We start from the raw sequence: 23,335 nt of genomic DNA on the forward strand, positions 1-23,335 counted from the left end.
AGCCTAATAAAGAGTTCTGGAGAAGTCAAAAGCTGCACAGTTAATTTGTGGCGTTTTGATTGTCCTCATAAGATATAACTTGGTCCCACAATGAGTGAATTGATTCTAGTTATAAAATTATTCAAACTACAAATAAGAGGTTGATGCATTTTTTGTTTATTTGGGAAGTAAGAATATAAAGAATAAGTATTTTTTTAATGAATGAAAAACATGAATAATCATACACTATTGAAGATGGCTTGTATGTGCACTTCAGGTTTGCTCTTTGCGATTTCACCCTCTACACAGTGAACCCTGTCAAGTAGAGAAGGACCACAGCCTATTCTTTCATTGCCATTACAATGTAAAGACTTGATACCATGCTTTGGATACTGGCCATTATGGTATACTGTAATGGCAGGTTCCTTAACCAGAGCACACATGCAAAACTGATTTAAATCATTAATAAGTGGAACTACATATTCAGGACTTTAGTATACTTTGAAAATACCTCTTCCAACGTCTACATTACTGGAAAGAATACAACTGAAATCTATGCATGTATTTCTTACCCCCTCTCTTTGGACACATAATCCAAATGCTAAGGAGAAACATTTTCAGTATTCACCAGCTATATCTCTTTAGATGTGCTCTCAACAACTGAATGCAGAGAGAAATCACAAGAGTTACATTCATACTGATATTCAACACATTTATTAAACATTTAATCATCTGCAGGTTTTTTCTGTATGATGACTTTTGGTGTACTTTGCTAAAGGAGAATATGCTGGATTCAAAGTAGGAATCACTGCTCACTTATTCCTCTCTAGGGAGATAAAAAAGAAAAACAAATAGTATTAACTATGAATAAAGTTTCATAACAAACCTAAAAAAAATCATTAAATGTTTTTAATAACAAACAACAACAACAATTTATTTATACCCCGCCTATCTGGCTGGGTTTCCCCAGCCACTCCAGGTGGCTCCCAATAGAATATTCAAAACACAATAAAACATCAAACATTGAAAACTTCCCAAAGTTGTAAGGATATAATGTATGCCACTGCACCAATGCATCTCTTCACTCCTCAGCAGCAGTGCAGGACTTTTACATTAGTTAGGAAAACATCAGGCCTTTGGACTTAGAAAATCTAACAACCTTTGGTTTTGTCACCATCTTCCTGAGGTTCAGGCTTGAGAATGAGCTATTTATTTTTATTATGCCATACCATCCTGTAATGGAGTCTACTCACACAGGCAAGATCCACTAGTCCCATGCTGCTAAACTCATTTTGTCTGCCCTCTCTCTCTCTCTCTCTCTCTCTCACACACACACACACACAACCACCACACAAATAGAGAATCCATTGTGGGAGTGTATATCCACTGGTAACTAAAAAAGCAGTGGGTGGAACATAAAGAGGGGCTGTATTTCAATAAACTCTGGTGTAGAAGCCATTCAGATGACCAAACTACCAGTGTGTTCCCTAATGCTGGACTTGCTTAGTCATCTCATCCTGTCAAGTGTTAAGGAAACTTTTGTCACAACAAGTGCACCTGTGGTAAATGATTGCTTTCAACCTCCCATTCTCAGTAACGAAAGCCTATCTATAAAACAAAATTTACAAATTACAATTTAACCGTTGTGTTGTTTTTTTTAATGTAAAGACAATCAACTTGCCTTGCCTAGAAATTCTTTTTGTAAAGCTGTAAAGCCTTCCCTGCTACATATTCAATGAATTCTGAACTCTCAGTGTCCAGATCTTGGGGAACCTTGACAGTAAAAGTAGGTGAAGTCAAAATATTCACATCTACGACAGTTTCATTTGGACTGGCAGCTTCACCTCCTTTGACACTTGATGACACCTGAAGGAGAACCAAATGACATATGTGAGAATACGGCACCTCAAGACACACCATCATTTTTTAAACTTCTCAGTTTTAAGGGGAGGAATAATAAAGTGCCCCTCTTAAATTAGTTTATTAATCAAATGCAATCTAAAATTGTATTGTTTGACTTGGTTTTGTTTATCATCATCATCATCATCAACATTATTTTGATGATGGGAAATACATTTCCAACTGTTTGATGGTTGCTATTAGGGATGCAGAGGCCCAGAAAAAAGGTAGTAATTTGGGGCATAGTTTCAATAATATTTGATAATATATCGTCCACATTTCACTTATTTCTTTTCTTTATTTCATTTGCCATATTCATGGAGCTACCCATCAACATACGTTCGGGGGGGGGGGCTTGCAAAAATAAAAGAGTAAAATAAAGTATATGCATTATATGTTGTTATTAAGCAGTATATAAATACCCTTATTACCGTAATTAAATTGCATCAATATAAACAGTAGAATGCAGCATTAAACAATTTTTAGCAGCAGAAATTTGTCTGTTCCAAGAGCCCAATTAAGGTACAGATTCTCCAAATTGGTACTCAAGCAGCCAGGAGTCCTGGACAGAGAAATATGAATTTCCAGAGACTACAGCAGTTGCACCTCCTGAACCCTCCAGCATATGTTGGTTCTGCACTGAGCTCCCAGATGGGCACAACCAGAAGCAATACCTCCTAGACACCTGGTCTTGGTGATGCCAATTCCTCATCCATGGATTACAAAGCAAACTTCCTAACAACTGTTTTTTTTTTCCTTCTTAAGTCACCATGGGGGTACTATGTAAATTATATGCAATATAGCATAATTTAATCTTTCCTTTATAATTTTCAGTGCAAGCGAGAGCTTGGATTTTATTTTTTTTAGAAACAGCTTTTGGAAAATTACTGGAGGCACTGCATGACTTGTACCCTATGTGCCTGAAGGATTATAACATTCCCTTTGCCCTGAGCTATGTTCTTGTTATATTGATCTAAAGAAGACGCCTGTCAGACGCTAGCAAAACTCTCTTCTTGAAAAGTAATTTACAGAAATTCAAACCAGTTTGTGCCATTTCATTGCTGTCAGATGGTGATACAGGTCAGTTAACCATCATCACACTAAAAGGATTTAGAGTAGGCTAGTGTCTAAGCTCTGGAGTTTCAGATCATCAAGGGATTATCAAGTATACTTAAAATCTACCTCTGCAAGAGCTTAGTATTTTAAAGAACAAAAATAACACACACACATTTTCCCTAGGCAGTACTGAAGCAATAAATATCAGTGAAACAAAACAGAGAGATCATTGTGCAGTGGCATTTTAATGGGTGGCATTTACCTTTACTATATTGAAAATGTTTTCTGGTCCAATAGTCATGTTGGAAAGTTCGGACACCCATCCAAATCTTTCTTTCATTTTATTCAACAGATAGGCTGTGTCTTCTGTGTGACGTTTGACCATCTGGAGAATCTGTTGGTATTGCTCACCAGAGATGTTCACCAGCTTAGAGGCATCATCATACTTTGTATGTAGTTCAGGAACATCGGGGCAAACTATAGGAATCAAACAAAATGTAGAAAACTTCCTTAAGCAATTTAAGAAACATTCTTAAACATTCATATATTTTTTAAAAGTGTAATTGCTTATCAATCTATAGAAGTACCTATTTTCAGAATTGTTTTAAAAAGTCTTAAGTGGTAGAACAGTGTCTATGCAGCTGGATTCTGTTGTGGGCTTATCAGTATATACTTTTGGACATGTATGTAGTTGTACTAACCCTGGTTTTACTATAGCAAGTAAAAACACCTACTACAATATATTTTGTCCTTAGGAAAGTTTTACTGAATCATTTGACTCAGTTTTTGTGGCTTCTCAAAACCATTTCATCAACAATTAAATCTAAATAGTTATGACTATTTTGCAAAACAGCAATTGACAGTACTATCGTTGGTGATGAACAGGGCTGTTATTTACCTCGCATAAAATGATCCTGACATTTTTGGCATCTCTCATGAAATTGAGGGCATCCCGATGAATTCTGACGCAGCTTATTGCAAGGAGTTCTCTCATGGTCGGCCATGTTCTTAGAGAACATTCCACTTCCATCAGAATCTAGAGTAAACATGCATAAGATGTTAATAATACACATGGTACACAACATTAATAATAACATAGATCTAATTAAGTAAAATATGATCTTGAGTGGTTTAAACATCAAAGTAGACATGAAACAACCAGCTTAAAAGCAGCAGACATATTTATGAGGCTGAGAGTGGCAGTCTGATGATGTTTGCATAGGGAACTGTCAGTAACCTAAAATGAAGTGGATGGGAAATCAAGTTTGTTCATCCCCTGTCCGGAATGGAAATCAATCCAGTGAATACAATTGCTGCTTTTTGGATAGCCAGTGTGGTGTAGTGGTTAGAGCAGGGGTCAGCAACCTTTTTCAGCTGTGGGCCGGTCCACTGTCCCTCAGACCTTGGGGGGGGAGGGCTGGACTATATTTTGGGGGGGAAAGTATGAACGACTTCCTATGCCCCACAAATAACCCAGAGATACATTTAAATAAAAGCACACATTCTACTCATGTAAAAACACACTGATTCCCGGACCGTCTGCGGGCCGGATTAAGAAGGCGATTGGGCATCAGGCCTTAGTTTGCCTACCTATGGGTTAGAGTGTTGGACTAAGATCTGGGAGACCAGGATCCAAACCCTACTTGGCCATGAATATCACTGTATGATCTTGGGCCTGTCACTAACTCTAAGCCTAATCTACCTCATACGGCAGCTGTTGTGATTAAATAATGAGGGATAGAATTATGTACACCACCTTGAGCCCCTTGGCAAAAAAGGTGGGATGTAAATGCAATAAATAATAACAGTAACAATAACAATAATATTATAAAACATATTACAATAGCATTGCAGTGATTTACACCAGCCTGAATAGATATGCTCCTAAAAATGCAAAAAACTACAGTAAAGGTTCAATGCTACTGATATTAAAATGTGAGTTTTACAACTTGCCTTTAAGTTGTTCTGCCATGTCTCTTGCAGTCTCTCGGTATTCTTCAAATACCTCAGTAATCACTTCACCAACACCTTCCAGGACAGTTTTGCTGAAGTCAAAAACTAGTTGGAGGAAGCCTGGCGCCTCCCAGTCTTTAGGGGGAATGGGGTTTCTTACAGTTACCTCAGAAAAAGCTGGCAAAAAGTAGGGCTCCGTCAAGTCTGGATCAGACATGAAATACATTTGGAAAGACTGATCAAATTCTTTTTGCATCCGTTTGAAAAAAACAAAGCTTTTTTCAAAGATTGTGCCCATGTCAGATAACAGCTGGTTGAACAAGTGTTCCATTTGTGCCAGCTGGGCATCCTCTTCTTCAGGTTTTTTCTTAAACTGGAGATCTCGCTCTTGAAGCTCATAAACAGGAAGTGATAATGGAGTCAATTTCTTGAAAAAATCTTCAACCTGCGTGTGGAGAGAAAATAGTTCCTGTCAGCAAATTGTCCAATTCTCATCCTTTGGTAATTGGTGCAAAGGAATGTTTGGAAAGCACATGCATGGACACACCCCAAACTTTTTGAAATGCAAATTTTCCATATTAACTGAATTATGCTGAGACGCCATACTCTAATATGTCATGGCAGCTGTATTCATTTAACCTTAAAATGAAATGCACAAAAGCAAGTATTATCTTTCAAATTAACCAAGGACCAGAAAATCAAGCGTCTTACTTGGACAATGAGTATCATTACTGACAATTCTGATCCAACTTAGGGTAGGTGGCAGTCCGTGGGATATACAGTGCTATCCTATGTTTATTTGGAAGCAAGTCCCACTGTACCCAACCAATTTTACTCTCCTGTTTAGGATTATGGGATGAAGGAGCTGTTTCGGCACTGTCAAACCCTCCGGTCAACACTTTGCAAAAGGTAACTCAAATTCTACACCAAGGAAAGCTGTGTGGCTCCTATAATTTATAAACCCAGGCAAAATTTGCATGCATCTTGTTTATATTTTAATCTGCTTCTGCTGATCAAAACAAAGAGCAAAGGGCTATGTGATGCACTAAAGCTCCACCTCTGACTTTTGAAGATGCGGAATAAAATAAAAATAAAGCTGGAGAAAGTTGCGATTTCAACTCTACTCCTTTTTTCTCTGTGGGTTCTCAAGATGATGGCATGCACACAGCCCTGGCTTTTAGCAGAATACATACTATATATGCTGCTTCCCCTCACATGCCTCTTACCTTACTTGTAAATGTGGAGAAGCCATGGCGGCAGGTGGTATAAAATCTCATGCAGTTACTTTCTAGACAAGATTGGCACTCGTCCCATAAATTCTTCAGAGACCCCTGGCATATTTGCTCTTCGTCTTCCAGTCTTTCTTTGACCTCATTCATAAGTCTTAGAGCTTCCTAATTAAGGAATTGGTTATAACTTATGGATCACAAAGTTACTTAATTCAGAATACACGTCAGCGTTTTGAAAATCGGCCTTAGTTATACATTATTTCTACAGAATTGCTGTGTCCCATCCTGAAACACTAATCCACTTTAGGGCACAATAAATGTTTGTGCTTAATAATCCTCAAGTTAAGATTTCTGCATTTCCGTGTTCAAGGATAGTGCCAGTCATATTTTTTCCCTGCTTCAGTCAACAACTAGATCATGGCGAAGGGCCATAGCCCAGTGGTAGAACATCTGCCTTGCATGCAGAAGGTCTCAGGTTCAATGCCTGGCAGGGTGGGAGAGCCTCCTTCCTGAAACCCTGGAGAGCCTTTGCCAGTCAGCGTCCACAATATTGAGAAAGATGAACTATTGGTTTGACTCTGGATAAGGCAGCTTCCTTTGTGCCTTCCTAACAAGCATATACCGTATTTTTCCGTCTATAAGACGCCCCCATGTATAAGACGCCCCCTGTTTTGGGGGACTCAGATTTAAGAAAATGGGGGAAGACACTATCCGTGTATAAGACGCGCCCTAATTTTTTACATTATTTTTGAGGGGGGAAACCTAGTCTTATACACAGAGAAATACGGTAAATCAGGTGGGATCTTGCAACACAATGACCTGTGGATAGGCACTGCAAAAGCAAGGCTATTTCCCCTCCTTTTATCCCCCCTCCATTAACCCCACCACCACCATGCCATATGAGCACGTGAAACTGCCATATGAGTCAGCTCACTGGTTCATTTAACTCAGAGTTATCTGCAACCCTGATTGGCAACAGGTCTTCAGGCAGGAATCTTTCCCAGCTCTACTTGGAGATGCTAGGGAATGAACATGGAACATGAAAAGCCCATGTTCTACCACTGGTTGACAGCTCTTCTCGATAGAGCTGGCACCAGGGGCAAATCACAACCTCAGCTGCTCCTCTGAGCAGTGATACTATAGGAACGGCTGTCCAGCCCCTCCTGGATTTGATAGCAGAAGGGTATAGCTGACGGTAGAGACTTGACTGTGTCTCAGAAGATGAACATGGTAAGGTACATTAACTCCCTGAGTCCAAGGCATTTGTTGTTCCTGTTGTTAGTCTTCCTGAAGACTCTGAAATCCCCTTCCCTCCATTTCCATGGTCCTGCTAGGGGTGCCCTTAGCATGGTTGTGTTCCAATTCTAGAGAGTGATTTCTTCTTAACCACAGCCATACAGACAGTTAGTTAGGTAAGCAGACCTCAGCTCCATACCATATGGCAGTCATCTGTTGTTTTTATTCCAAAATAGATACTAGGGACTCCTGGCAATTTATTATCGTTTGGAAAGGATTTCCTAGAAAACATGCATGCTTCCTTTTAAAGGGATTAATGCACAAGGAATTTGAACAATAACAAAGTGCTGCATTTATTCAACATTCCTAACCACCCTAATAAACAAGTACTGACTTACAATGGTTTGGGCACATGAAAAACATTTCTCTCTCTCACGTGCAGCAAAATATGTAGTTATCATATAGCTCAAATGTTTATTTCTTTGAGCAACTTATTCTATGTGGAGGTTGTCCAAGGTAACATTCTGAAAACTAGAGTGCTGCATTCCTTTAAAGGCCCATGTTTTGTGACTCGGAGTGCTTATTCTCCAAGCTTCAATTATCTGATTTAGAAAGATTGCCATTTTATCACATCTCCATTTAAGTAACAAAACAGCATTCAAAAAAGGGTCATACCCTTTGTCCCAGCATTGAAAACAGTTATGTCATACATTTGAGTCACTCTAGGTCTAAAACTGTGATGACTAAATTCACCTCTTTTTCTTCACTGCTCTTCTTTAAAGTTTTCATCAGATCAGTGTGCTTGACTTCATTTCTTTCCATCATAATTTTCATCTGTTTAATGCCAATGAGTGCATTCTTTACCTCTTCATCTACATATTTCTCTCCAACTTCAGATAAAACTGAGGGGAAACGCCATATTATTATTAGTAATAATTTTAAAGAGCAATCCCTTAAATTGTGGCCTAGGTGCTGAATTACAATTAACACATGCTACTTAGAAAAATAATAATAATACTGGGTCTTTCTGCTTCTGTCCTCAATGTATATACAAACAGATAATCTGGACTAGAATCTCCTGTTAATCATATGCAGTTTATGCTTTTCAGCAATCATATGTTTCAACTTACTGAACCTTAATTTTCAAATAAAGTTACAGAATGCTCATCATATAAACTATATTTCATACAAGTGTCAACACATTTTGTCAAAATAATGTAGGCATCTTGGCATTATTCCCAATGGCAAAAAGCCAACGGATTTCATGAGCAATTCAGCCAGGCCATCTTGTTACTGTATAGAATTACTGTACAGTTAGTTACTGAACAGACTATGTTAATATCACTGCAGATTCTCTTGTTGATTTTTTAAAATGACTTGGTCCTTTTCAAATCAGGCTTTGCAATAAAAATAGCCCCAGAAACCATCAGATTGATAACTGAGGTAACTAATTCCATACAGAGGGCTTACGACCAACCAAGAGTTTTGCTGATTTCCCATTAATTTAGGCTCTAGGCAATTCACACTGACAGGAAAGCCAAGTCCTATTGAACCCAGTGGAGTTTACCTCTGAGTCAATATGCACAGAGTAGTATTATTGCCCTATTTATTTGATCTAGAAGTGATACTAATCATCTTATAATCCATATACAGAAGACTATATCTTGGTGGTCCATGTCAATTAGTGTAGAATGGTTAACATGTTGTGGTGTTATATTTGTAATTACCAGCATGGACTAGAATGCTCACATTTATTACAGCAGGACAGTAAAATGGGGTTAAGCGATAGCTAATCTGTTTACAGTGATCTTGAGAATGTCTCCCTAGCAAAGAGGTAGGAAGTTCCCAGGTTCAAATGAGGCTTCTTTATTCACTTGTCTATTCAGAAATATAGTGGCCAGCACAGAGGTTTAACATGTACATACCTTTCAGGTTTTCCACAAAATTTATGTCTCCCTCCACAGTAGGTGCACACTGATGTCCCCTCAGACATAATAAGTACGTTATTAAGAACAGTGCACGCTTCATGTTTTCTGCATTAGGAATGAGTACAATACAATAGGTTATTGAGTTGGTTTTCAGATACATCTCAGACAGCTAGGAAGATTACCGGGTTTTTTGCTCTATAAGACTCACTTTTTCCCTCCTAAAAAGTAAGGGGAAATGTGTGTGCGTCTTATGGAGCGAATGCAGGCTGCGCAGCTATCCCAGAAGCCAGAACAGCAAGAGGGATTGCTGCTTTCACTGCACAGCGATCCCTCTTGCTGTTCTGGCTTCTGGGATTCAGAATATTTTTTTTCTTGTTTTCCTCCTCCAAAACCTAGGTGCGTCTTGTAGTCTGGTGCGTCTTATAGAGCGAAAAATACGGTAATTTAGAAATAATGTGCATTTAGTATTTTCTTACTGTGATGATAATATATATTTCCCCCCAGCATTTTGTAAAAAAAAAAATTTCTTCAAAGAATGGCCCAGTTTTAAGACTGCTTCTGCCAGTAGTAAAATGCTTTAGTATGTAACAATATCTTATAACAGTGGAAACACACAGTGCAACAACATTGTGGCAATGTTTCAAATGATGCTAAACCTGACATTTTGTATCAAAGTGTCTCCTCTTCTCCCCCCTCCCAATAATATATATTAACTTTTAATGAACACCTTTTCCATTCTTTCGCTGCTTCAGGAAGTGTAAAAATTAAAACCAAAAGGGTTCCCATTTTGTTAAGCAGAGATGATTTTGCAAATAATATACATGTTAAAATGGGATTCATTAACTCTCCTGAAAATAACTAGCTTTTCCATGGTCTATAGCTGTTTTCGGTGTTATTTTAAATAATGCAGAACACGTAATATGTGTGGGGTATCAGTATCAATGAAAATGTATCCAGTGTAATCAACTTCCTATAGAAGTTAATGACTAAAACACACATATTTTTTTCTCCCACCTTCTCCACTATATGCTCTGGAGTCTAATAAAACACTTTTCAGTCCCATTCATTCCAGGTCAGGAAATTTATGCACATGCTTAATTTTCCCACTGATATCAAGGGTGAATTTAAACTGCTTGACTTTGGCTGGATCATGCCTGCCCAAGTCATAATGTTCCCTTTTACATTTTGTAAAATATTTCACTTTTTGCAATATATTATTAATATATACCACACAATTCTTGTTTTACTAAGGAAAAAAAAATAAAGTTTTGTATTAGTTTCTTCTCCTTTTCTTTTCAAGTAATTGTACCTAGGTTTTTATTTATTTATTTTTAGAAGGTGTAGTGATATCAAACGAATAGTAATAAAATCAGTTACAATTCAGACCTACAAATGTAGGTCATGGATTTTATATTTGTAGGCCCAGCAATAGCAGGTGGCCAGCACATTTTATGGGGGGGAAAGATGCTGTTTAGTAATAGAACCAACAAGATGTGATATTTACCACAAATTCTGATGCGTCTTCTTGCAAACCTCTTTCAAGCTTCAGGGAAGACCAAGGCAGGATGCTGTTCTAATTTCCATGAGTGTCACAGATTTTGCCATGTACTACTTATCTAATGACAAGGTACTTAATCCTATTAATGGGACATGTTGTGATTAGACTCCAGGATTTTCCTCTCCAGCCTGCCTGTGCTTACATCCAAAAATAAACACTAGAGGGAGCATAAGACACAACTGTGGGAAAGTGGATTTACTGTTTTCTTGGGTAGAGCAAGCTAGATGTAATTGTCAATGGCTTCCTGCCTCTTAAAGCCAGAGATAAAAGGCAAAATATTGCAACAGCCCTTCTTTTTAGGCCTTTTGAAATGTATAATTCATCTATTTTTAACCTGGCCTGTTTCTTATAACTCTGGAACAATTTAATGGTGTGCTTTATATGTTGTTCTGTTTTCGGACAACCTGACAGTACAAGATTTTTGCCAGGGGTCTAACAATTTACTTTAGATAAACTCAAGGCCTTGGGGGCATACCCGGGGGATGTCTGCCTTTTCCCCTTTGACCAAGTCTTTGAATTTAGACCTTTATTACAAAATTATCCCAAATATGTTTTATCAGCCTGTTCATTTCCATGGGAGCTTACTTGCTTGTTTATTTTATCTTTATTAAAAATATTTATTTTTAATTTAAAATAAATCAAAAACACACTTGCTTAGGCTACATTCACCTCATACATTTTAAGTACATAACTTCCCCCCAAACAGTACCCCTCACAGAGCTACAATCCCCAGCATCCTTAACAAACTACAGTTCCCAGGATTCTTTGGAGGAAGCCATGTTCTTTAAATGTACGGGGTGGATGCAACTTATGAGTGATTATAAGGGCCAGCTTCAAGCAACACCAAAATGAGGGAAGCCAGCAATGCATGTGGGTGGGCATCAATAACAGTCTCAAGGACTGTCTACCCACTGAGCAAGCCAGATTAATGACTCAAACCAGGTCTTGATTGGAGTACAATATAGAAAACATGGGGATGCAGCAGTTTGTCAGTGACGACATCTGAATTCCCCATAATAACTGAGTGAAAGAGAGCCAAACTACATGTGATGTTGATCAAGTGTTTTGCCCTTAACTTGGTTTCCCCCCCCCCCAAAAAAAAAATGGGGGAGGGGAGATTCTGGCCAGTGTTTAGGAGTGGGGTATCGGGGAGCTTTAAATCTTTAAAAGGTAAAGGACCCCTGACAATTAAGTCCAGTCACGAATGACTCTGGGGTTGTGGTGCTCATCTCACTTTAAAGGCTGAGAGAGCCGGCATTTGTCCACTTCACAGACAATTTTTTCGGGTCATGTGGCCAGCATGACTCTGGTGAACCAGAGCAGCGCACAGAAACACCATTTATCTTCCCACCGGAGTGGTACCTATTTATCTACTTGCACTTTTATGTGCTTTTGAACTGCTAGGTTGGCAGGAGCAGGGACCGAGCAACGGGAGCTCACCCTGTCGCTGGGATTCGTACCGCCAACCTTCTGACCGGCAAGTCTGAGAGGCTCAGTGGTTTAGACCACAGCGCCACCTGCATCTTTAAATCTTAGACCTATGCAATTTGCATTGCAAAAAAAGAGCTCCCACAGAAGCAAATGGGAACTTTTCCTCATGCAAATTGCAGAAAAGTGAGGTCCTCATACAAATCAACAGCAGTAGGGGGCAGCAGTAGGGGGCAAAGGCTAGAGCCCTCCTGCACATCTACTTTAGAGTCCCAATCCAGATCCTACTCACACACTATTTCTGAAAGAGATATTGTGCCCTTAGCATTACATGAAGTTTGGCTGCCATTCCAGGGGAAATGAGTAGTGTGGAAGCAACCCAGCTACATCCAGGAAGCAGGAATAATCTTGCTTCATAAACTAGCAGTGTTATGACAGTGAGCAAGCACAGAATAAGGAAAGCATCTGTTATAAAATATTTGCTATGATAAAATGTGAATTACTGAGAATAAATGATCTGTTAGAAAACGTGTGGATTCCAAATATTAAGGGGGAAAGAAATGCATTATTTTACTCTAAGCCACCCAGGTTGTGACACAGCATTCCAGCCCCAAGTAATATGACATGGAATGCACAAAGGTCTGCAAATTCCTTTGGCTTTCGTTGTGGATGTTAACATAGTAAAAAGTGTGTGTGGTGTGCGTGGGAGGGGGGGGCGAGGGGCGAGCCACTTATTCATGAAGTGTGTGAAAATGCCTTGTGGGAATTAACAAATAGTAAATACCCTTTTAGGAGACAAAGATGTTTGAAAGCTTTTAAAAGGGTATTGGAAACCTTCAAGAACCTTAAGTCCCTAAAGTGAGAATATGTGTTGCACTTTTTTTTATAAAAAAAAATCTCATTCAATATTCTTAAAACTTACAAATCTGTCTCAAGAAATTTGGTTTGGCATGCACCCTATAATAATAATATTCCTACTAATGTCTTATACCGTTTCTATTGTTATTGTTTGTTTTGCCCAGAGTTGCCCAAAAGTAAATTAAATTAACATGAAGAAAATTCTTTTGTATGTGTATCATCCTCTGATCCAGTGATAATGTTCTACATGCAGAAGTAGGTTCCCAAAAACGGATGTGCTCTACAGACCATACAAAAGGTTACTGCAGGAAGCAAGCAAGCAAACAAACAAACAACTACCTCCAGTACCCTACCTCCACACACATGCAGCCAAACAAATTCTGGGCAGTATTACTGCTGCAAGGATTCCTGCTTGTGCAACTGGATTTTCCCTCCATCTCCTGCCCCTGTGTGTGCCTTGTACGCTCTCCAAATCTCCTTAAGAGGGTTGGGACAATTTTTTTTTTATATATACATATTTATTAAAATTTTTGAATACAGATGCATAAATATTAAACAACATTACTTATATCATAACATAATTTCGTCACTTCTTTGGACTCCCTCGCGTCTCCCGCTCACACTTGCATCGTTACAAAAAGTTTTTCCAAGCAAATTACCCACTTGTTTGCAATCTTATCTCCGCTCATTTAAATAAAATCTAGCAATTCTCCAAAAAGTTTGTATTCTCCTTAATCTCACTTATCGTCAAATTCAGATCTAATTCAGTGGTAGGCAATTATTTATGATCTAGCATCCTTCTTAACATTCAACCAGTTTACAATATTTTTGTAAATAAATCTTGAATTTCCTCCAGTCTTCCTCAACCCTCTCCTCTCCCAGGTCTCGGATTCTAACAGTCATCTCGGCCAGTTGCATATAATCCATCAGCTGCATCTGCCAGTCTTCCAGTGTGGGTAGATCTTGAGTTTTCCAGCTCTTAGCGATGAGTATCCTTGCTGCCGTTGTTGCATACATAAAAAATGTTCGGTCCTTCTTTAGCACCTTCTGGCCGACAATACCCAGAAGGAAGGCCTCTGGTTTCTTAGTGAAGGTATACTTAAATACCTTTTTCAACTCATTATATATCATTTCCCAGAAGGCCTTCACTTTAGGGCAGGTCCACCAGAGGTGAAAGAATGTTCCTTCATGTTCTTTACATTTCCAACATTTATTATCAGACAAATGGTATATTTTGGCAAGTTTAACTGGGGTCATGTACCATCTATATATCATTTTCATTACATTTTCCTTCAGAGCATTACATGCAGTGAAGTTCAGCCCAGTGGTCCACAACCTTTCCCAGTCCTCAAACATAATATTATACCCAATATCCTGAGCCCACTTTATCATAACCGATTTAACCATTTCGCCTTGTGTATTCCATTTTAACAGCAAGTTATACATTCTTGATAATACCTTAGTCTTTGGTTCTAACAATTCTGTTTCCAACTTCGATTTCTCCACCTGGAACCCTACCTTTTTATCATTTTTAAAGACTTCTTTAATCTGAGCGTAATGTAACCAGTCTCGCACTTTATCCTTCATTTTCTCCAAACTCTGCAATTTCCAATTGTCTCCATCTTTTTCTAATATTTCCCAATATTTTGGCCATTTGGCCTCCATATTGGGTCTTTTTCGGGCCTTAGCTTCCAGAGGTGAAAGCCACCTCGGAGTTTTGTTTTCCAATAAGTCTTTGTATTTTGTCCAGACAGAGGAGAAGGAAGGGAGAATATTAATTGTACAAGCAGAAATCTTTACACCGAGAGAACATTTAGCAGTACATTGGCTTTCACCCTGTGAGTGCTATAAATTCCAAGAACTTTATCTATTTCAAATAGTACCTGTGCCACAGAGCATTTCTCATAAGGCTGCGACAGAAGGTGCCCCCCTCTCACTGCAGCAATAAGTCTGCTCAGTCAGATACCACCCCAGATCCCTTGTCTTGGGCTAAGTTTGTAATATTGTCATGTTTCCAAAAGTCTAAAGGGGGGGGGGGAATTCCCCTGTGACTGATGCTTAAAAGTATCACTTCTTCAAAATATTTTGTATGACCACACTCTACTCATAGCTGCAGCTGAACAAGAAGTGGCTTCAGGAAGCAGTTACAGTTCTGCCTGAAACTGATAGTTTTTAATTTATTCTTACCCCCCTCCCCCAATCTACATTTACTGATTTCTGCCTGGAACAGAATTCTACTAAATGGGGAGGGAAGATATGATTTTTGCTGATTCCCTCTGCCCCGCTCCTAAATCTGTTCCATAAAGTTGGGGATCCTCTAGCGCAGCAATCGAGTTGGCCAGCAGGAGAAAGAGAAATCAGCAAAAGTTGCCTCCTCCTGTTCAGAGGAGCCTCACCTGGATCTGATTTGGCTAATGGAAGGAGCCCTTCTCAACATAGAACAGCAAATCTGGATCCAACCCTTTGTAAGTTATAATAATTATAAGCAATATAAAGTTTTAACTGTACGAAGTAAAAGTTGCTGCAATTTAGAATGATGACTTGAAGAAGAAGAGAAGAAGAAGAGTTTGGATTTGATATCCCGCCTTTCACTCCCTTTAAGGAGTCTCAAAGCGGCTAACATTCTGCTTTCCCTTCTTCCCCCACAACAAACACTCTGTGAAGTGAGTGGGGCTGAGAGACTTCAAAGAAGTGTGACTGGCCCAAGGTCACCCAGCAGCTGCATGTGGAGGAACAGAGACGCGAACCCAGTTCCCCAGATTATGAGACTACCGCTCTTAACCACTACACCACACTGGAAAAGAGTGTCTTTTCTTTAAAATTATCTTATTAATGTGTGTTTTTACAGCTAGGGATTTGACTGCTTTGCTGCCCATTTATTGCTGGCATGTAATTTCATAATGTTTTGAAGTTCTTACATATAAAAACTGGTTGTGGTGGGAAAAGATGGAACTCATCATTGAAGCATACATAGATGGAAGGAGAATTGCCGGGAGGATAGGTAAGGACTACTATTGTGGAGAATCAACAGAGAGAAAGTTAGAAAGATGAGCTCACATATATTCCGAGAAAGAAATATTCAGTGGAAGGCTAATGCATGCCACTGCTGTAAGTAGTAGCAGCGATAGTGAGTGGAGTCATATACCTGAAAGAGCAGAGAAGGAACCTGTGGCTTTCCACATGGCGTGGGACTCCCAACGCCCCTAAACTATCCCTTAACTGAAGTGTACAGGTGCTACTGATTAACTTTTTTAAAAAATATGCTGAGTTGGCATTGTACTGCAACCTTCCCACCTCTGTTGCTACCAGCAGCCACCATTTTTTGCTTACCAGTCATGCCTTGATTCTGCATTATCAATAATCTTCTGCGTTCAGCGTTTAGAAAATGGCTGCTATATAAAGACAAGCATGGTGGTGCCAACCTCCAAGCTTAAAGCTTTTGAATTCTGAGGTTGCTGGCAATGACGCATAGCTCGGGGCAATGTTTAGAGGGAGCTAACCAACTATTAATCCTGTCATAATATCCCCATTACTAGGCTTGCCCAATGTCATGTTAAGATTCAAAACAGATTGTGTTTGAGGGATGTCTTGCCTGCCCCCATATGTTTCTTATAAAGGACAATTAGAAGGATATTAGGGGGAAAGGGGATGGCATGACTCTAAATCTCACTTTCACTGGCTAGGATTCATTTTCCCATTGTAATTTGCCACTTTGTTTTGAGTCACGCTGCCCTCAAAAGCAATGAAGCATGATCCAATATATATCATTTTACATATCAACTTAAAGAGGAGTTATTATATCATTTCCATAGACCCTTTTAATGTATGAACTGATTTATAAGATGCCTCTCATATATCTGCACAAAGTTCCCATGAAGTAAGTCACTGTTGTCGCCATTGTTCAGGGACAGAGTTGTGCTCTTGTACTCTTATGAGCTGGTTTCCTAGAAATGTTTTGGGTGTGGTGGATCATGCCTTCTCCAGCTCTTATTACGGCCATGGCATTCAACTCTGGGAAGTGTTGGTCCAAGCTGGAAACTCATTTGGACAGAGCTGGATACAAGAAGTTTGGTGCTCTAGCTCAGGAGTGGTGACCACCCAGCCTGAGGGTCTGATTCATCCCCTGTCCCTGGCAAGTGATTTTCTGTAGATCCAAAAACCTCCCAAACATTTTTCTAAAGTTTGCAAACTGCATTGGGGCTCTGCAATGGAATGGAGATCTTAAGTGCTGTGGTGTAAGAATCAGCATCGTTTTTCTTTCTTGGATTTACAGTGCAGAATGGGGTCTTTGCTGTCGTGACCATGGCAGCATGATTGTATCAGTTCCACAACTGCTTCCACATTGCTGAGTGCCATCTGAGCACTCAATAGTCTTTGTATGAACACATCTGCAGAGCTAAGAATTTTTCAAGAGAGACCTCCAGGGTGCCCTTCCTGGTCAAGGCAGAAGCCTTTAGTACTTCTCAGAGCACTGAGCACTTTCCAACAGAGCTCATTTCAGATCAGGGCCCCAATCAGTGGAGAATTGGGCAAATTGTCTCCTGTGATCACTGTGAATCGCAGATCTGCAGAGGAGCAGAGAGGGATGTGTTTCAGTGCCTCCTGAAAACCTTTCCTCACAGTACATGCAGAGTGTTTTGATGCACACCAGAACAGCTGGATCGCAGCCCATATCTGTGTAGGTTGCATTAACATTATTGTGTAACTTTTAACACAGTTTCACTGATGCATTCTGTGTTGTGGACTTGGTGAGATACTTGAGAATGGACAAACAGCGCCTGTCTGTTGGTATGCGTGTTTATGCCTGTGTGTGGGCCCCATGTACTTCAGCACACAACCCCCGGGGGCTTTGCCACAAAGTGTTAGGCTCCCCAAAAAGCTTAGCCACCCTTAGGGGGCAAGATCTTCCTATTGATCCTGGAGCTCCTCTCCATCTGTTGTTTCTCCTTCACAGACACCTGCTTCTCACACATTCCTGCAACAACTCTTTGCTTCCTGAGACTGCTGATCCTTAGGGACTGACAGTCTACTCTTCACCTACCATCCTTCCCAGCTTGCCTTGCATCCCACTGACCCTCAGCTATCTATTCTGCCACCACATTTGCTACCATATGCATTGAGCTTTCCTTTTTATGGTGGAGCTTGACAGAAACATGTATAACCCAGAGCTGAGAGATGATTGAAAAGCTATTATGTGTAAGTCCATGCATTTCATTGCCAGAATGTGGGCCCTGCACAAAGTTGCCCTAGACAGCAGGCAAGCTTAGTAGATAGATCTGCTTTGCTGGGATCTAAAACCAGGAGCTGACTCTTGTGACTGGACAACAAATTCAATTAGTTCACAGACTTGAGATAGCTGTTTGCAATTAAAATTGGTTTAGAATTTTTAAAACTGTTAAACCACAAGATGACAGTGGGGGGAAGCTACAAAAACAGGCAAATGAGGAAATGTTTCTGAACAAAGTAGGGAATGGTTCTCTGTTGTCTTTTCAGTGCCTATGGGAAAGGGTTTTTAAGTAGAGATATTTCTCAGTCTGCATCTGTATTGGAATTGCGTTTGGATGGTTTTGGATGTATTGTTATTAATTTGTTTGCTGATCTGGGTTCCTTTCAGAGGAAGGATGGCATATCAATGTCAAAAATAATAGGGAAACCTCAAAGTTGTCTCTGTTTCTGCTTCCAAAACTGCATATCTGTTCTTTTCACACAGAGATTCCTTGCTCCTTCCCCTGGCTAAATGGAAGAAAGAATATAGATCTTCTCTACCCTTTATCACCTCTGCGTTCTTGTGCCATGGTAGTTCTCATGGCAACATATCACCTTGAATTTACCTAACAACAGGAGATACTTAACCAAGTCAGGGTCTGGAGTTGTTGTTTAGTCGTTTAGTTGTGTCCGACTCTTCGTGACCCCATGGACCAGAGCACGCCAGGCACGCCTGTCTTCCACTGCCTCCCGCAGTTTGGTCAGACTCATGTTTGTAGCTTCAAGAACACTGTCCTACCATCTCGTCCTCTGTCGTCCCCTTCTCCTTGTGCCCTCCATCTTTCCCAACAGCAGGGTCTTTTCCAGGGAGTCTTCTCTTCTCATGAGGTGGCCAAAGTACTGGAGCCTCAGCTTCACGATCTGTCCTTCCAGTGAGCACTCGGGGCTAATTTCCTTAAGAATGGATGCGTCTGAAGTTATCACCTCTTCAAATAAAATAAACATTTGAGGCACAATGATTATTTTGCTTTGAAGAAGATTCCTGTGTCTTGTTCTACATAATCCCATGATGGATTTCTCATGATAGGTGACTTAAATCCTGTGCCAGTAAAGGTGGTAGAGGAGTAGGAGGAGGAGAGTAATAGTTATAATTTGACATCATTATAAGAAAATGGAACTCCTAGAAAACCCACTGAATCAAACTGGACCCCACCAACTACATTCATCAGCAGGCAAATCTGACCATCTAAAGGAAAAATAGCCTGGAGACCAAGAAGTTGTACATCTAGCAAACTCAACACTTGCACACTTTCCCTTTCTTTCTTTCTTTCTTTCTTTCTTTCTTTCTTTCTTTCTTTCTTTCTCTCCTCATTCTCTTTTTATGTTTTCATAACCTGCCAATTGCCTTTTTTGGCCATTTCTCTGCCTTCCCCATCTACTCAGTAGGTTATCTTATTAAAAAGCTCAAGAAGATTCCCAATTATCAGCAGACTACCCTCTAAACAACAACATTTATATGTAACATTAGCTGCCATGTATTAACTTGGATAATAAACAAGCAGCCCAATAACAAAACAACAGATGAGCGACAGCTATTACATCCAGATCAAATCTATGAGCGACAGAGTTGCCAAGCTCATATGTCACACATAAAACTATTTTTTTAACGCAAACAAGCAAAGTTAATGGGCACGCTCCTCAAAGCTCCCACAGCACTCAGTGTCATTGTGTGAACCTGGGCTTATGTTTTGTTTTCCCCAAGCAAACCACAAATGGTAAGCCTAGAACAAATTTTGATTACTACTATACTGATTTGTTTGGAAAGAAAGAAACCATGCACCCAGGTTCATTCAGATGACGCCAACAAGCTAGACTGGATTGTTTCATCCAGAACATTGTGGCGGCAGCAAGAGGAACTTTTCAGGAGTGTGTTGTCCTCTAGCATGCTGCTTGCCCACATTAAACCATTGTATGACTGAAACTAAGGTTTAATGTGATATGTGCTGGGTCAGTGAAAAGTTAAAAAAAGAGAAGAATCCCACAGTGCAAATTTCAAAAATTACTAGGTGACTGCAGAACTCTGAGGGCTCAACCCCAGAACCATTTTTAAAATACCTGGGTTCATTTCTGGAATATCTTAAGTTATAAGATAGAGACATGCCTCCACATGTTTGCTGTTAGAAACTGACCACTGCATATCTGATATTTCAATTACAGTACCCAGGAGCATGCAAACCCCATTGATTTCAGTGTGGTTTATGAGATTTTGATGCAATATAAAGGATGTGTTTCATATCCTTTAGATAATCCACCACTGCTCTCTTTGCCTGTTAACATTTCACACATTTAAGGATACAGCAGTAATCTAAAGCAATTTGTGCTGTGGCATATCCACACTGATGAACTGCATATGATCTAGATTTTAAATGTTGACAATTTAGATTCCTTCTCTTCAACTGTTTAATGTATATGATTCCAACTGATGCATTTGCCTCCACAAAGAAACAAAATGATGAAACATTATACCCTTTCAGTTACAAACCTTAAGATGTCCATGAGTGTGCATACTATAGTTTATTCTTAAACTGATATTCTGTAACTAAAAAGAGAGCCAATGAAAGATGTCAAATGTTTTTATTATAGATATACAGTGGTACCTCGGGTTACATACGCTTCAGGTTACAGACTCCACTAACCCAGAAATAGTACCTCAGGTTAAGAATTTTGCTTCAGGAGGAGAACAGAAATCGTGTGGCGGCAGCAGGAGGCCCATTAGCTAAAGTGGTGCTTCAGGTTAAGAACAGTTTCAGGTTAAGAATGGACCTCCAGAATGAATTAAGTTCTTAACCCACTGTAAACTGTTTCATGAAGCTTTCACCTTATTAAACCTGATTGTGGATGCTGTTCTGCATTATAAAATCCCGTCTTCAATAAGAAAATGACAACGTGGTTTTAATTGTCTCATAAATTGCTACTGCCTTATTTATTTGTCCAAAAACTAAGAAAGATGAGGTAGTGGAAAATGCAGAATTAAGAATATCAGTCTAAAGCATCTATCAAGAAGGAGGCAATGGCAAACAAAAAGACCAAAACATAGTAAATAGATATATTTACTTGTACAATGGTTCAAATATCTTATAAACACCAACATTTCCATCTCTGTTTAATGCCTAAAATGACATTCAGAACTTAGAATTCCATGCAAATTTCTCCAGGTCAAAGACTATTGAAAGATATTTGCTTCATAGCATTCCAGCTGGTCATTTCGTATATGCTCACTTCCTGTGCCTCTTTTATCTGCCTCTATTTATTTATGTCATTATCTGTCAACAAACAAATGTACAAATCAGTTCTGTTTTGCTTCTAGTTCTACAGTATGACCATTGAGACTTTAATCAATTTCTCGGAAATTACATATGATTTTTTAAGGAAGGCATACCAGATGTTATCAACCCCATGCATTGAAACCTTCAGGGTTTTGGTGTAACTAGACGTTTTCTTCCCCGTGCCTGTCAAAAAGAGTTTTAAACAACATTTTTCAATACTGAGCTTTATGCCTGTTTTTAGAAGGCAGCAGAGTTGAAAGATGGTATCAAAGCAAGTAGGTTAAGCTTGACTAATCAGTCTTACCTAGTTCTATTAATAGTGATAGCAGAAACATTATTCCATTATTTTGTAGACTCTAGAGGAAAACTTTTAAGGCAAAGTATAAGCTCTTCCCATATAGAAAAAGTGTAACATGCTAATCCTGAACATTCATACTGTGGCTTCATGCATACAGAATTAATAAAATGCAAATGCACGTAAGTGTGCTTAAAATAGGGCTTCCATCAGGCAAGCATTCCTCAAGTGCTACTAAAAGTAAATCAGGTACCTTGATTTACTTGAATGTGTTCCTTTTTCTTTTGTTATTTTAACCATTAAGGGCAGTGAAGTCACCCATTGGAAAGCATATCTTAAAAATGCTAGCATTGTCTGTTAGAGTAAATGATGCCATCTCCTTGAATATATATTAAATCAAGCTTGTAAATAGCCAGTGGCTTGGTCATCTGCGACAAATAAGAATTGCTTCTAACTAGACATATCGTGGGATGTGGGTGGCGCTGTGGGTTAAACCACAGAGCCTAGGACTTGCCAATCAGAAGGTCAGTGGTTCGAATCTCCGTGACGGGGTGAGCTCCCGTTGCTCAGTCCCTGCTCCTGCCCACCTAGCAGTTCAAAAGCACGTCAAAGTGCAAGTAGATAAATAGGTACCGCTCTGGCGGGAAGGTAAACGGCGTTTCTGTGCGCTGCTCTGGTTCGCCCAAAGCAGTTTAGTCATGCTGGCCACATGACCCGGAAGCTGTACGCCGGCTCCCTCGGCCAATAAAGCAAGATGAGTGCCGCAACCCCAGAGTCGGTCACGACTGGACGTAATGGTCAGGGGTCCCTTTACCTTTAGACATATCTGGAGATGAGTTGGTTCATTATTTGCTTTAAAGCTTTCAGTCCTAAATGACTAATGGCACAATTCTATGTCTGTCTACTTAGAAGTAAGTCCCATTGGCTTCGATGAGACTTATTCCCTGCTACTTGTATAGAGGACTGCAACCTAATATAGCATTAGGTGTGTAGGCAAGCGGTCTAGTAACTTTTCTGTGCTGTTTACAAGGCAGTTCTATTTCCCAGACTTAAACTGATGAAACTATGGAGGAAAGTTTGGTTCAAGTACAGATTTGTATTCAGTGACATCAGAACTGCGTTAAAACAGAAGGTACCTTGGAACATTCACATTTTATGAAATCTTGTTCATTCATACAAGGTATCTTCACAAATTATATGATGTATTCATATCATATATTCTAAACATTGCAACAAGAAACAAAACACAAGAGTGTGTGTGCACACATCCCAGTGGTGTCTCTTTGTGCAGTACCTGCCATTTACCTGCTTGTCGCTGCAGTCTCACCTGTCACTGATCTGGGCAATCATTTTGGGGAGGGCAGGATTGTTCAGCTTCAGACTTC

The 23,335-nt window shown here is 39.6% G+C and overlaps 1 protein-coding gene across 2 annotated transcripts; it reads right to left on the reverse strand.

The window, feature by feature from the left end:
• Nucleotides 1-157: 157 nt before the first annotated feature.
• On the reverse strand, nt 158-23,335 carry CLUL1 (clusterin like 1). Of its 2 annotated transcripts, XM_079982740.1 has the most exons (10): nt 23,278-23,335; nt 21,769-21,838; nt 9,278-9,385; nt 8,106-8,254; nt 6,114-6,281; nt 4,888-5,332; nt 3,833-3,970; nt 3,197-3,411; nt 1,657-1,845; nt 158-801 (listed from the first exon to the last, which is right to left on the reverse strand). In XM_079982740.1, the coding sequence occupies exons 2-9, from the start codon at nt 21,785-21,787 to the stop codon at nt 1,666-1,668; spliced, it is 1,422 nt and encodes a 473-aa protein (XP_079838866.1). In that variant the 5' UTR covers nt 21,788-21,838; nt 23,278-23,335; the 3' UTR covers nt 158-801; nt 1,657-1,665. The 2 variants fall into 2 exon arrangements, with proteins under 2 accessions (XP_079838866.1, XP_079838867.1); XM_079982741.1 differs by lacking the exons at nt 21,769-21,838; nt 23,278-23,335 and adding an exon at nt 10,785-10,912.

This window comes from Podarcis cretensis (genome assembly GCF_951804945.1).
Source record: "Podarcis cretensis genome assembly, chromosome: 7".
Lineage (NCBI taxonomy): Eukaryota > Metazoa > Chordata > Lepidosauria > Squamata > Lacertidae > Podarcis > Podarcis cretensis.

Bases quoted from the DNA above. Each gene is read 5' to 3' on its own strand.
- CLUL1 (XM_079982740.1), bottom strand. The intron at 5,333-6,113 runs GTAAGAGGCATG...CTCCACACGCAG, and splicing joins TCTCCACATTTACAAGTAAG to GTTGAAGATTTTTTCAAGAA. The intron at 3,971-4,887 runs GCAAGTTGTAAA...TGTTTACTCTAG, and splicing joins CATGGCAGAACAACTTAAAG to ATTCTGATGGAAGTGGAATG.